The sequence below is a fragment of the Neopsephotus bourkii genome, unplaced genomic scaffold, assembly GCF_033783945.1.
Source record: "Neopsephotus bourkii isolate Nb327-2 ecotype Australia unplaced genomic scaffold, CSIRO-AGI_Nbou_v1 NB_1181, whole genome shotgun sequence".
NCBI classification, from domain to species: domain Eukaryota; kingdom Metazoa; phylum Chordata; class Aves; order Psittaciformes; family Psittacidae; genus Neopsephotus; species Neopsephotus bourkii.
This window is the reverse complement of record NW_026901666.1, coordinates 34,640-49,287: the sequence shown is the minus strand read 5'-3', so window position 1 is coordinate 49,287 and position 14,648 is coordinate 34,640. Positions and strand designations below refer to the sequence as shown.

The window sequence follows — 14,648 nt, the reverse complement described above, 5'->3', positions numbered from 1 at the left end:
AAATTGCTCACTAGTTTTTTTTTTTTGTTTGTTTTTAAATTTTAAGATTGCAGCTATTAGATTTAACCAGTAATACAGAAAGCATAAGAGGAATAGACATTTCTGTCTAATGTCTTAGGCTACAATAGAAGCCTTTATTATAGGTTCATAGACTGAAATACTGAATTACTTGGAAGTTAGTTTCTAAAACCAAAATTCTTTCAGTGCTTGTAGACTAAGAAAGGTATGAATTTCCTGATATCAGTTTGATCCAAACAGCTCTTACTGCTTTTATTCAGTGATTTGAAAAATGATGACTTAGAGTTTCGAAAGTGCCGAGAGATGTTATAGCCTGGTCCTCTTATGATCAAATGATCTTTTCAGCTCTTAATGGGAAAATAAATCACAGACAAAAGATAATCTTGTTGCACAGAAGCAAAAAGGTGTGATATCAATAGACTTTTATAGAAAAAGAAAACTCCGTGAAAGGAAAAAAGTAAATAAGGTAGTTTGTTCTGCTGATGCTCGTGGTGGCAAGGTCAAAGCCCTCTTCAGGAGATGCCTAGCTCAAGAAATAAGAATGAAACACAAAAGTGTATTTAGAGAATTTAAAAAGATACAAAGCATAAGTTTTTACTATAAACCTATCCTAATCCCCAAAAATCTAGAATTTCAAGGGTCTTTTTAGATTTTTACTATTCTGATATCTTCCTTAATGATAAAGCTGTCAAATCTTCATTTCTTTTCCTTTCATATTCACCAGTTCTCTCTTATTTCATTTTTGATGTTGCAGATGACATTAACAGTATAGGAAAAGGAGCCAAATAAAGCTTTGCTATATTCTAATTAATGATTATTCTAATTAAAAATACTTTAATATGGCAAGCAGCCTAGAGTGTTTTCTGTGATCTTTAATTTTCAATGTGATACATATTATTTATAGCCTATAAATGTAGGTGTAACACAATGGCAAAGCAAGCAGGAAGAAAGAGCCCATTAAGTATTTGGCCTGTATAAGAACTGATTGCATTGTCAACCTCTACAGTGCAAACAGGCTTTTTCAGAACATTTGTTTGCATTTATAATTAAATTAAACTTTAACTAAAATAATAACAAAAAACCTCAATGGGAAAAACATGTATATAAATACCGCTTTCTCAATGTTAACTACAGAAAAATGAAGGTACAGGGATTGAGCCAATAATAATTACCAAAAGTGATGCATCGAGAGTGCATTATTAATCATAATCCCACTACAGAGCTTCAGGGGACTGCTAAATAAGCAGTTTGGGAGCACATACCAGTTTTCCTAGTAATATTTGTGACTTCATGAAACAGCCAGAAACTGCTGCTGTCCACAACATCCAATTGACAGGGGATGTCAGGCTCTTGGGGACATTGTGTGGAAACTATTATTGTCCTTCCAAAGACACATTATAAACACAATAAATTTTCTTATCCCCATATTCCCAAACATTTTTTATAAAAGAAATGGTGTTTTTTGCAGGTACACTGTGACAAAGTGGGCTGTTTCGTGCTTGCAGGAAACCCAGCAGAGAGAAAGGATGTTATTGAAACATTTGAAACAGTGGCCTGTTATCTTATAACCATTCTTTGTGTCTGTGTTACTTCTTGAATATTTTGATTAAAAATTACTGGAGTATTCTTTGGGGACCAAAATGTTAGACTCTCCCATTCTCCCTCATTTTGTGTTAGTGCCGTCCTTGAGGACTGCAAAGTGGCATTAGGGTTTACAGGAGTTGAACCTTGGCATTTCTTCATGCATTTGCAAAGTCCTGAGGAAAGTACAGGCTAGGCATTTTGACTGCTGGGATATTAAAGGACATGTAAGGGGTGCTCAGGTGGAAAATAACACTTCCCATTGAAAATCTATTTCATTATGATAAAAACGTAAAAGTACCCTAATTGTATCTATAAAGACTAACATAAGAAACAGTAATTATCACAACTGATAAGAAGATAACATAGTTCTCTAGGGATAATAGTTTTCTTTGAATTTTCTTTTGTCCCTCAACAGCAGATTTCTTGCACATGCCATTGTCAGAGTGGCTTTCATGTACTACTGACTTCATCTTTATATATTAATTTTAAAGTGTTATAAACCAGCAGAAAAAGGTGCCTGGTACCTCTGTGCTGCAAAATGCCAGTTTAGACTTCTGTCTAGCTTTACAGCATCAGCCCATCTGTTTTAGGTGAAAACTTAAGTAATGTTAACCTAAAGTGTGTTAACCTTTGGATGCCATGAGACATGATAGACAGGGCCATTATTTTTATGATACATTTTTTCCTGAGCAATGATCCTAGGCAGTAAAGAAGGATAGAAAATCCTGGTTTTGCCCCTCTGTCTCCAAACAAAAGACAGTGTACAGTCTTTTGAAAAGCAACAGAGACAGCATTATCAACACACAAATACCCAACAACTAGAAATCTAAGTGAAGCCCAGTAGTGAGTCAAAACTTTGAGGGTGATTGATGAACGATGATTTATTCAGTTTCACTGAGTTTACTGGCATCAATACTGATTCCTCATAAATCACATTTCATCCTCCAGTTTCAGCTGAAAAGAAGTCTAATTTAGAGCAGCTGTGGAGGTGGCAAACACCTACTGCTCCCCTGAAACTTTCCCTAAAGATGTAAATGGAGGCTTGAAGGTGAGAATATGGTTATGTCTCGCATATTTCAATTTAATGAGAACTTTTGAGTCAAAAGTCTTCTTTTATGTATAGTACAAAACTACCTGAGGAAATTGCTCTCCAACAGCTATAATCTCCAAGAAACCATATACAATACACAATATTTAGCAGTTCTAGTAAGAGTCTCCAGGTAACTTTAAAAGAGTTATTAAAAAGTAGGAGAAAATATTACTGGAGCTTCACATTATACTTCATTAATTCAAGAGTCTTTAATGCTGCTTAAGATTTGGGATTTTTCCTAATTTCTGTGAAGCTTAATTTTATTTTCTCATTAAATAGTATCAGGAGGTTCAATATCATCATTGTTATTTGTCGAATTATTAAATCTGGAGACACTTAGTTGTTGCCAAGAGTAGTAAACTATTCAAAGAGGTGACTGCATTTGTCATTTATTCTAACTAGCCACCAATATCAGCTTCCACACCTGTAACAGTATCTATTGATCAATGTTAAATTCATTTAGGCCACAAATGTAAAAAATGTTCTTTTGTAAATGTGGAAATACTTTCAGGAAATATGTACAAGTTGGTTCTAATTCTGGTTCTCAGGTCCCCAAACTATTAATCTTTCAATTTCTCATTTTCTGGGATAAAATCTTTGCCCTTTGAAATCAGTGGTAAATTCTCCACTGCCTTTGACAGAGGCAGTACTCTACTTTTAGTATTTCCTTTTCAGTTCTTTTCAGCACCTTTTTCTCTTTTGCTGGTTTCCTTTGGATCCCTGTTCTACTTCTGGTTTTGTTTACTTTTCAACATCCAAACAATCTGCTATTTTTCCTTTTTTAATCTTTTTACTTTTTTCCCCTCACTTTTATTCTTTGGTTTTTACATATGGGTTAGTTTGTTTCTCAATTCCTGTTTAACTACTATTTTTCTCTGCTTATTCTGCTCTTTTTCTTCTTTCCTAGCTGACATTTCCCTCTGTGCAATATCTTTCTACCTTCCCTTTCCTCTCTTTTTGAAAACATGGCTCATCATTCTATGCCACTAATGTATAGCAGATTCTGAAATACTGTCATCTGAGACAGTTAAGTACTAAACAAAACATTACCAGGGTGGAGGAATCACTTACCCTGATTGACAACAAATCGTAACTTCTGTATTGTTGCCAGATTGCCGCTAACTCTGTATATTCCATCAACATCTAGACCTGAAAGAGAAACACATATTTCATGTTAGATCATATTAGTATTTTTCTTTATGCATCTGTCAGGGAGCCAGAAGAGCTCTAACAAGTCTAAAGAAGAGTAAGGTAGTGAATGACTGAAAAATAATCCACCTGACAGCAATGAAGTGACTCCTGCCTGATTAAAACAGAAATGAAAAATAAAAGTGGTAGATTAAGTTAAGTGAATACAAAACACATAACTATAATTATCTTGTAATTCTGTCAGGAGAATACAGCTCTGCAAGGGGTTTTGAGTGTGACAGGAAAGAAAGAGTGAATTAGCTCTCATGCTCGTGGAGGAGGGCTGTTTGGGATACACACGATGCAACGCTAGCCCTGCATAAATGTGGCGTGTTTATATTGATAGTGATGGGGAAATTTCTCAGTCGGCAACCTGGGTTTTCCAGACATGAATTTCTGAGGCTGCGACCTTTCTGAAAGTAAAGCAGTGAGATGCCTACTCTGAAATCATGACATGCATGAGACTACACACAACTACCATTTCTCTGCTATATTCTTCATAGTAGATCAGACAAGTTTGAAGATGAAATTAAATATCCCAAATAGCATATGCCCTGGAGTACATTTCTTCATTAATATAGGCCATTCTTTTCAAGGACAACCTGACAGTCTTGTTTCTCCCTGCATATCTACTCAAAGTTTATCTTCTAGGTGAAACTAGATGTCACACTCCCTTTTGTGACATATTATCTCCTACAGCAAGCTCTGCTGATATGACTGTTTAAAATAGCACTTCCAGCCCTGCTTGCATAGCTGTAGCATTTTGAAGCACATGGGAACTGCTCTCCTTTTCTGGGAGAATAAACTGTTGTGCAACAATAACTGAATCTTCATGCTTCAAAACTGAAAACATTAAACTGTGCTTTGTCATTTCACATTTAAGACTTAAAAGTAAATAAGAAGCTAAGAGAATCTACACAAAGCAAGTTTTTGTTTAAAGCTACTCATCATTTGAACTACAAGTTTTAAGTTATTGGCAAGCAATCTTAAAAAAAGCCTTTCTCTTGGAAAATGCTAATTTGTCAAACCCCAAAATTTTCAGGAAATATTTCATTACAACGTATCTAGGGAGATTTTTTTTCATGATTTGGGGTGGGGAAAAGGTAAGCCTGAATCTATAGGAAAGAATGAAAACAAGTCTAAAAGCCTAGAAGCCCTGTTGTATAATAGGAAGAAACTGAGTTTCAAGTCCTTATTTCAAGGATACTTGCATCATGCTTTGGCAAAAAAATGGCATAGCCAGTGGACTTGACTGTTTGGAGGTATGCCTCACTATGTTGAAACATTTTAAAAGATTTACTTTTTGATACAGACTGAAATCAAATGAAGTTTGGTTTTGTTTTTTTTTTTTTCTTTATGTTTGCTTTCTCTCTACAAAAAATAAAGTTCTTATGTCTATTCTCTAGGAGCACCCTGATCTGGTTTATGTTAAATAATCTATTTTAAAGATGAATAATAATCCCATATTATGCACTGGTTATCTATGTCTTTTATTAGACAATTTTCTACTCTACACCTGTGAGTGTCCTGCAACATAATACTGAGAGTGATGATTCATTTCATGAAGATCCTCTTTGGTTACAGAGGGATAAAGAAAAAGTTTATATGAGAGAAATCAAAAAGGATTTGGTAGTCAGAAAAATTTGGAATTTATCCATCTATGGATATATAACGTATGAGCAAAGGGAAATAACTAAAATGTTTAAGCAAGTAATGCAGTTTTATCTTAAATCTAAAGAGTCTCATTCTGTCTTAGAAATGAGAGACTGAGAGCACAAGAGTAATTCCCAGACTAGGAATGTGGCACTCTCATGGTAAGGAATTAAGAATTACATCATGTAAATTGAAGTCTAAACCAGAAAGTAAAGAGGAAAAATCAAAGAAAAAATCCCCCAAACAGAGTGTTAGCTTTGTTTGGGTCTAACTCAATTGAGTTGTTAACCTTTTTGGATATATGAAGTAAAAGCAATACATGTCACTTTTGGTGAAATAACTATGTCTCACATTAATAATTGATTTGGAACCTGCATAAATTATCCAGATCAGATTAAAAATGACAAATTGGTAGATGTTGCATCTTGCAAAATGATCTGGAGTATACAAGTTCATTATTATCGTAATAAATTTCCTTTGACCCAGAGATGAGGTCTGGTTAGCATTTCTTTTGTGTACTCTGCAATATGGCAGAGAAGAAAAAAAAAATATCCAAGACTATCAAGCGAATTATAGTGTTCACGTGCCATCAACTTCCTGCTCCAAGAACTTTAAAAGTTAAGCCAAACCAAACCAATGCAAACTGGTGGATTTGGACATCCTCTTCATGACCACATCATCTTAGATGGACTGTTAACAATTTATTTTGGAAATCCAATGTGGTGCAAAAGAGAGAAATATGTCTTTATAGTTCTAATGCCATGATTCTGTGAACAATTTTCAAAGCAAATTGACTTTTAAGGACACCTCTATCAAGAATAAAAACATCACTGCACTACTATCATTGTTTATTCATGGCAGGCTATAAATACTGAAGGAACAAGATGAAATAAAAATCTTGCAGAGTTTCTTATCTGGTGCTGGCACTTAAGTATAGTAGTAAAGAACATTTCAGAAAAAGTATTCATTGTGATAAAGTCCAACCCCTGCTCAGTAAAGGTGGAGTTTCTTGTATTTTGGAGTGGGTGTTACCAAGAAAGAATCACTGGATTTAGGCCTAGAGGAGAACAAGGATTTTATCTGCTTTGTACCCCAATTTCCAGCTGTGTTCCTGTTTGTTTTAATGAGGAACCTGAGAACAGGATGGACCCACAATTAGAAATGATAGCCAAAAGCATGATAATCACTTCAGTATTTCCAGCCTAAATTTTGTAATGGTATGAAAAAACGTAGGAAAGGGCCTTACTCAAGAATGTAGCAGATTAGCTGCCAAATTATGGGCAAATTTTAACTATTTTAATTTAAAAAATTATGCAGGTACTCCTAATGAGAAAGGCAACTGAACTCAGGCTTAATTGAGAATCATGAACAATAACGAACATTATAGTCACTCTCTGTAACTGCACAGATGTTAGAAGAATACCTATGTAAGAACATTTCTTGCACTCATGCTTCTAGCCAAAATGGAAATAATTTCAAATGCAGATCAGTATCAGCTCCAGTAGCAGTTTGAGCTGGAACCAGGTATTGTAGAAAAACACTAAAAACACAAAAAAACCCACAACCAAACAACTAGACTTTGATATTGGTTGAACTAGTCCTGACACTTTTAAAACTGTCTTGAATTAAATTTTCTCAATAATTCTTTTCTGTTGCACAGAACAAATCCCTCTTCCAAATCACATTGCATTCTGCCTAAGCTTAATCTACATTTGACTATCATCAAACTGAATATACAAGAAAATTCTCCATATGTGGGGGGTGGGGGTAGTGGTGGTGGTATGAAGGAATTTCTCTCTTTGTTTTTTAACAAGATTTAGAATTTGAAACATATAATTTTAAATGGTACTAGGTAACTTTCTGCATAGAAACCCATAAAACTTTCACAATTAATGTATCCTGAAATAGGTGTGGTCCCCAGGCCTGGTAGAGTTTTGTAAAAGAAACCATTGTGCTGGATTCAACAACAAAGTGAAGTACAGACTTGAAGAAAGGCAATTTTTAGTTAGCCCTTTCATTTAAAATCAGTTATGTACAGGACAAAACTATTGTGTTTCAAAGGAGCCTATTATGCCTTCCCATAAACAGAAAGATCATACGTTTTAAAACTAAAGTATCATTATGTAATCAAGCTGTTGTATTATAAACTATTTTGTGGGCTCAGATGCCCAGGGCTATCTTTACAAATATTTAAGAGGTCATTATCAGGGTCTGTTCTCCCTAAAACTATAATTTTTTCCTTGTGTTTTCATATGCATTTTACCATAAATTTCTGATTTATAAACAAATTTTTTTAAGTTTACTGAGGGCACAAATGTGAAGCATGAAGCCATTTAAAGAAGCAGAAATGCTTGAATACAGCAAATACACCAATGTCAAGATAATATATCTGATGAGAAAACCACCAAAACCAATGTGTTAACAAAAATAATGCTTCACTGAAGAATCAATATTTTTATGTCAGTAGAAGGAAAATCGTGGAAAGTAACAAAGAATAAACCTGATATATTTAAATTTGGCATTAAAAATACTGTATCTGGACAGGGTTGAAAATGTAACCCAGGTTTCAGGTGAATGTGGGAGCTGAAAAAATGTGTTCGTTTGATGCCATGGAAATCAGACGTAAAAATGATGAGAACAGTGAAACAAGTTTGAGTTACCCCACAGAGAAAAAATGAACATGGGGGCATTAACAACAAACGAGACATGAATGTAAAGCATGTGGTGCAGAGGTGGTGTCAGTTGAAGATACGTGAACCAAGCAAACCTTGATCAGCTCAGGTTGAAATGACCATCAGCTCCATTTGAACATAAAACCGCACCTGGTGTGGTTTTCAATGTTGCTGGTGTCTCTGTCCTGCTTTCTGGTAGGCATTGTGTGGGATTAGTCATGCCCTTATGCTCACAGACAGAGGCTGGAAGTTGACACTAGGATTTTCTCTACTTTGCTGGAACAAAACTTCCACTTCAGTCATCAGAATTACCCACTTTTTGTACCCCTCCCATCAAAGGCTCACACTTGTAAGTCTCAAAACATCATCCCAGCTAACATCTGATATGAAAATAGGTCCCATCTCCAGTCCAGAGAACCTACTCTTCTAGCATGGAAGTGGGTGTTATACAAATGTCGCGTTAGCGTGTTGTACCAGAACAAGAAGAATAAACAAACTTAGGAGACCAAAGAGTAGATGATATTGGAAGTCAATCTGAGTGACAAAAAATAATCACTGATGTAAAAATAATTCTTTTTCACTTATAGGTGATGTTTGTCTCTCATTTTCAAAAAAATATAATTACTTGGAAACCACTAAAGCTGGAAACAGTGTCAGTGGTGTTGGAAAAACAGTAAGAGAGATGCACTTGGAGACTGGATAGACTGACCTTAGTCCCAGACAGTTTACTTAAATAATAAATTCAGGACCCCATGAACAAATAACTCATAGCAAAATAAAATTAATTCCAACCAACATGGTTTCATGGAAATTTGGGCCTTTTCTGGAAAACTTGTTTCATTTTTTATAAGACTGGATTTTTGACAGGTCTGGTTGATAAAAGTAGTGTTGAAGTAGTATATTTGGGTTTCCATGAGACTTTTTTGAGTTAGTACTACATGATATTTTGATTAAAACACTTGCATTTTATGGAATTAAGAATGCATATACTGCATGGATTAAAAGGCGGCTCAATGACAGACCTCAAAACATCGTAGTTAATGGGAGATATCCGTTAACAAGGTCATAACTGGCAAAGCTCTGAAAAGTGAAGCTTTCAGTGCCATCTAGTCTCATTATCAGAGAGGTGGAGAGTAAGGGAAAAAAATCTGTGTTGGAAATTAAGCAGACCACTCAAAGATCAGGCAGATATTAAAAGATGATGAGGACGGACAAAGTTATAGAATGTCTGAGTTGCTACCTTAAATGGTTACAATGTGCTAAGTTGCTATATGGAGAAACATAGGGTGGATCCAACATCCCAGAGTGCAGGTTACAAAGGACTTGAGGTTTATTTTATACAATTATCTGAACATGATCTCTCAGTTCAGTGCTATAGCAAATGGGACTAATGTGATCCCTTGAATTATAGAAAGGGGAGTATCAAAAACAGGGAAAAGATTGTATCTTTTCATGTACTACAAATAGGATCTCCTGTAGAACATTGTACTTGGTATCCTAGCAAATGAAACATAAAATACATGCTTCATCGCTTCATATTAAAGAGGTGATGGAGAGATATCCTCTCCATTGGTACTTTTCTCATGATTTTCAGGTACTGGATTTATGATCAGCATTGCCCAGCTGCAGGACCTGTGACAGACAAGCCTGAATTCAATGTAACATGAACAAGATTTTCTTCATTCTATTATTAGTAGAAATCCATCACTGCATCAGAATTTAGTAAAGACAGACAGTGGAGGAAAGAATGGATAGGGGAGATTGTACTAGTTCTTAACAGGCTAAGAAAGAATCCTATAGGAGGTGTTTGACATGAGATTTGTGAATCTCTAGGAAATTAACTAAGAAACAATTCTATGTTTGACTGCAATAATATCAAGAAGATGAGGGCATTCCTACATAAAAAGAGAATCTCATTTTTTCTTACAGTAATAACTTCAAGATGCAATGAAAGGAGAGAAGCTTGACTAAGATCTTATTGTTTTCAAGACCCTATAGAAATTGTTTAATGCAAGCAATTACAGCAGTGAATATGAGCATTACATACTGAGAATAAGTAACAAGTGAATATGATGGATGATATACTTTATTATGTTTCATATCACTTGATGGTAGAATTTCCACTCAGATATTTATATAAAAATAAGGGTGGCAACTGTACAAAGCAAGTGGAATTTAAACTTGCACACAGTTCCCTGCTATGCAAGGTTTCTGTTTAATCCCTAAATCAAGCCTGCTATGCCTTCATCTTCTCTATTGTGCTGCACTGTCTGACATTCAAGCAGTTTATGGTTTAAAAGCCCCAGGAACAACAAGACTTACTCAGAAGACTCCCTGTAACATAAAACAAAACTGGGCTTTGAAGCTATTTGTTTTGAAAAAAAACATCGAACATGCAGTCTGTTCACTGTAATTTTGCCGTTATCTCCAATATATACTTTTGCCATTCTGACAGTCCTACTTCTTGCAGCTAAACAAAGTGACCTCATTGCTTTCCACTGTATTTTCTTTTAAACATTGGCTGGGATGACTGAGATTCAGGAATGTGGGAAAATGGATTCCCAAGCCACGTCCATCCCCTTTAATTCTGAGCTGTAATTTTTGGCTTGGCTTGAATCACAGTCATCACATTTCAGTCTGAATCTCCCTGTAAAGTGATCTTTCTTAAACATTTCTTTCACTCATCATGGGATCAAAAACAAAGCCATTCTAGTCTTTCAGTGAAACACTTACAAATGTCTTTTTACAGCGACTCACAAGAGCTGAATTTCCTTTAAAAATGTTTGAAAAAGAGGAGGTTTTCATTGCCTGATTGTCCTCTTTGTGAATCTTGTCATCTGTATGCCATGAGCTACAGCTATTTTAATCTGTTTTTGTTTGCAATCCATTTGGTATCCACCCAAGAAAATGCAGGTGATTCTAATTAACTTACTGCTGAAGATGTGGAAAAATCTCAATTGTACTATGGAGAATTACACACTTAAAACCTTCCCTCTATTATTTATAACAGCTTATTAATGAAAAAGATTACATGAATACATTTACCACCTGATTCATCTTTGTTCACTTTTTAAATCAACAAGGTTTATGTTAAAAGGGAAATATCCCTACCAAATACAGACCTCAAGTACATGCATCAGCTCACTGGTTTCAATAAAATGGCAGTTTAAAAAGAAATAAAAATTTTCTTGCATCATGCAACACAGTATAATATCTGAAATTACCAAAGGTTTGGAAATAACCATTCTTTCTCTGTAATATATCAGTATTTAATCTTGTGATTTTTTTTTTCCATTTTGTTTGCTTGTTTATTTTCTTTTTTGATATCCCCTTCACCACTCCTATTTGCTCTCATTTGCTGCAGTAACTGATTCTCATGTATGGCTTAGTAGATTCATTCTGACCAATGCTTAATGTACCTGAAATAAAATAGGATTCTATGGTTTTTTGCTGCTTTACCAAATATCTTTTTTTTTTTTTTTTTTTCCTGCTGACCTAAAAGTCTTTCAGGTGTATTACGAATCTTCAAAAGCTGGATGGTCCTTCACCAGCATCTCTTTTGGGATATAATTGGCTTCATGTCTCCAGAGATGTGCAGCTTCCAACTTTTACCTGCCTGGCATTGTGGCCATAAGATATTATGGTAACTCACAGAAGGGAATTTCAGGTAAAGAGATTTAAGTCATTTGCAGGAAAATCAATAGATATTGAATACTAGCATTGAGTATTTTCTGCTAGGTACAGCTACCAACGGGCAGTTTACTGCCTTCCATCTGTTGTCACTACTATTATTCTGCACCATGCAATAGATACTGGGATAGTCTAATTTAAATGTGATGACAATGTGGATAATGCAGTTTATTTCTGGGAGGATAAAAGCCTGAATAAAGGTTATCATTTTAGGAGAAGCTGACGATGGAAAAACTCATCCACTGTGTGACATGATCAGAACAGCTGGGGATGTAACGTGGAGGGTGGGAGAGAAGGAGCCAAGGTATTTTGTATGTTCAAGAAATATATACTACATTGCCATTTCTTATATCCCAGCTGTGCCTGTTAACTTCTGGAAACATGTAGAGCTCAGCAATTAAGCATACTTGACTGATATTTACTGCAATGTGCATTATAAGACATTTTCTGTCTCACATTAAGTTCTGAAAGAGTTAAGTAACATGAAAAATACAGGCTCAAGATTATATCTGTCATGGATGGAAATACTACATTTATGCCTCATTGTAATCCATTCATTGGTTTATGGACCCTGAGCCCTCCAGGGAGTGTCAGAACTCCACATGATACTGCTGAGAGCTGTATTTTGCTTTTGGATTTCTGATTTAGCTGAAAGAAGTTTAAAAACACATGTAGCCTGACAACTCCCTGTTGGCTATACAACTGAGGAGGGTCAAGAGCATAAACTATTCCAGCAAAAGCCAGCTGTAACTTATGCTCACTAAACTGGCTGAAGATTTGCCTGTTACAGACAGTAGCATACAAAAAATTTATGCATTTTGCTAAATCCTCCCACTTTGGTTGAATTGTGCTTCATTTGGGAATCCATCATCAACAACATCGTGCCTGTGTTTTTTGAGCAACATCAGAACACTGTGGGAAATTGCACTTTGGGGGGTCTAACTCTCCTCTTAGGACTATACAGGACTTTCAGTCAGGTCCACTGACACCAGTGGGAAATGTCGTTAAAAGCTAAGGTACAGATGCAATTCTCCAAGCATCCCTTATTCCCAATGATGATTTTAAAGAGAATTTAGTGCACAGTAGGGACAAGTATTTTCCCATCTTTGACAATAGTGAGAGATTAAATTAGATCTCAGTAATGTAACCTCCCCATCCTGACTAGTACTGCCGCTTATCGGACTTTTAACGGTTGGAAGAGGAAGAAGCGTACATTTGGGCACACGTAATCTTGACCCAAAATGGGTAAAGAATTTGTATTTTCTGGACTGTATTTGTTTGGCAAATATATTTATTTATTTTTAATTATAGTGACTGGGATAGGAAATTTTGGATGGAAAAAGGATATATAGGGTGGAAATTGAAAGTCACAAGACTGCTTCTTTCATAACTTCTTGGCTTTTTAGTGATAGCTGAGGAGTCCAGACAGGCCCAATACTCTTCCCTTTAGCAGATAAATTTTTTACTGGACAGCTTGAAGCTATGTTCTGTTCAAGCTTAGATGTCTCAAGTTTATCTGTCTGTCCTGTCTTCAGGAACTGTCTGTCCTGACTGTCTGTGGGCACTTCTTATCGCTGTTGATCATTGCTGGGGAGTGGATTCAAATGCAGAGTTCAGGCTCTCATGGGAAGTTGGTAACAGTCTTCATCTATTCATATCATATTGTAAGCATCTATATTAGTATTTGCTTTTTTAAGTGGGAGAAAACATTTAGAAGTTAGATTCTTTAATCTAAGGCACTTTGTCAGACACCTTTGGGTGTTACAGTCCATGCCTGCATGGAAAGCTCAGAGGCTCTCTTGGAAGATATGTATACATAACGGCTCTCTAACACCAAGTTACTGAATTCTTTGCGTTTCATATCTGTCTAACATATAAATGTGATAACACAAAGGTGTGTGTATATGTACATATATATAGATATTTAATAATATCTTTCCCAGAATACACTGCACACTTTTAAAGACAAAATAACGATTAAAATAATGAGATTCTACTGAATGTTTTTACCTTATTTTTGTGTGATAAACTAGTCTAATAAGTGAGCAAAAGTTTGTTTTTGGAACATCATATTTAGTGTTATGAAGCAGTGACATTTAGGAGCACTAGGTGAAAAAACCCAGAAACATTAATTTTAATATTACACAAATTTATGGTGCTTAGATATTTTTCTGCTTCCCACCCCCCCCCCCCCCCACCCCCCCACCCCCCCCCCCCCCCGCATCTTAACTGCAGGACTCTTTAGCTATAAACATAATTTTTCCCGTTATTCACATTACATTACCTATCCCTAAACATGTTCAGGTAATTTAAAACCCTTTTTTCTGCTTCTATTTAATTTGAACAAAATCTGAACCATCAGCAAAGCCACATTCAGTAAAAAATGCAGTCAAAATATCTACAGAAATCATAAAAATCCTGAACTGTGGCAAGTCCCAAAAAACCAAGGATGCTAACACATATTTCGTTACTTTGACACAGGCATTAAATAAAGCATTTTGTGAACTCGTCTGTTTAAGTGGTACAGTAGGAAAAGCTGACTGACTAAAGAACACCCTTCCAGCATCTTCCACATTCCTGTTTAGATTCAAGTCTGCCTTCAAGTTTAGCTGGGCTGGAGAATTTGAATGTTTTTATATTCAGTGGTTCGAATAGATGCTAGGTTGTTCAAAGTTAAGGGTATAGGCTAAATTACTGCAGTCTTCATTAGAAGAGGATGTATCTTATCCTTCTATGAAGGTTTGTTAAAAATA

The 14,648-nt window shown here is 35.5% G+C and overlaps 1 protein-coding gene across 1 annotated transcript in view; it reads right to left on the bottom strand.

Moving 5' to 3' along the window:
- The window catches only part of LOC133217887 (rho GTPase-activating protein 15), a gene marked incomplete at its 5' end in the record, with an annotated part of 139,867 nt that overhangs the window by 104,821 nt on the left and 20,398 nt on the right, over positions 1 to 14,648 (bottom strand). Inside the window, one exon of the mRNA XM_061363700.1 lies at positions 3,764 to 3,841. Coding sequence (XP_061219684.1) covers positions 3,764 to 3,841 — 78 coding nt within the window. The remainder of the gene's footprint in view (positions 1 to 3,763; positions 3,842 to 14,648) is intronic.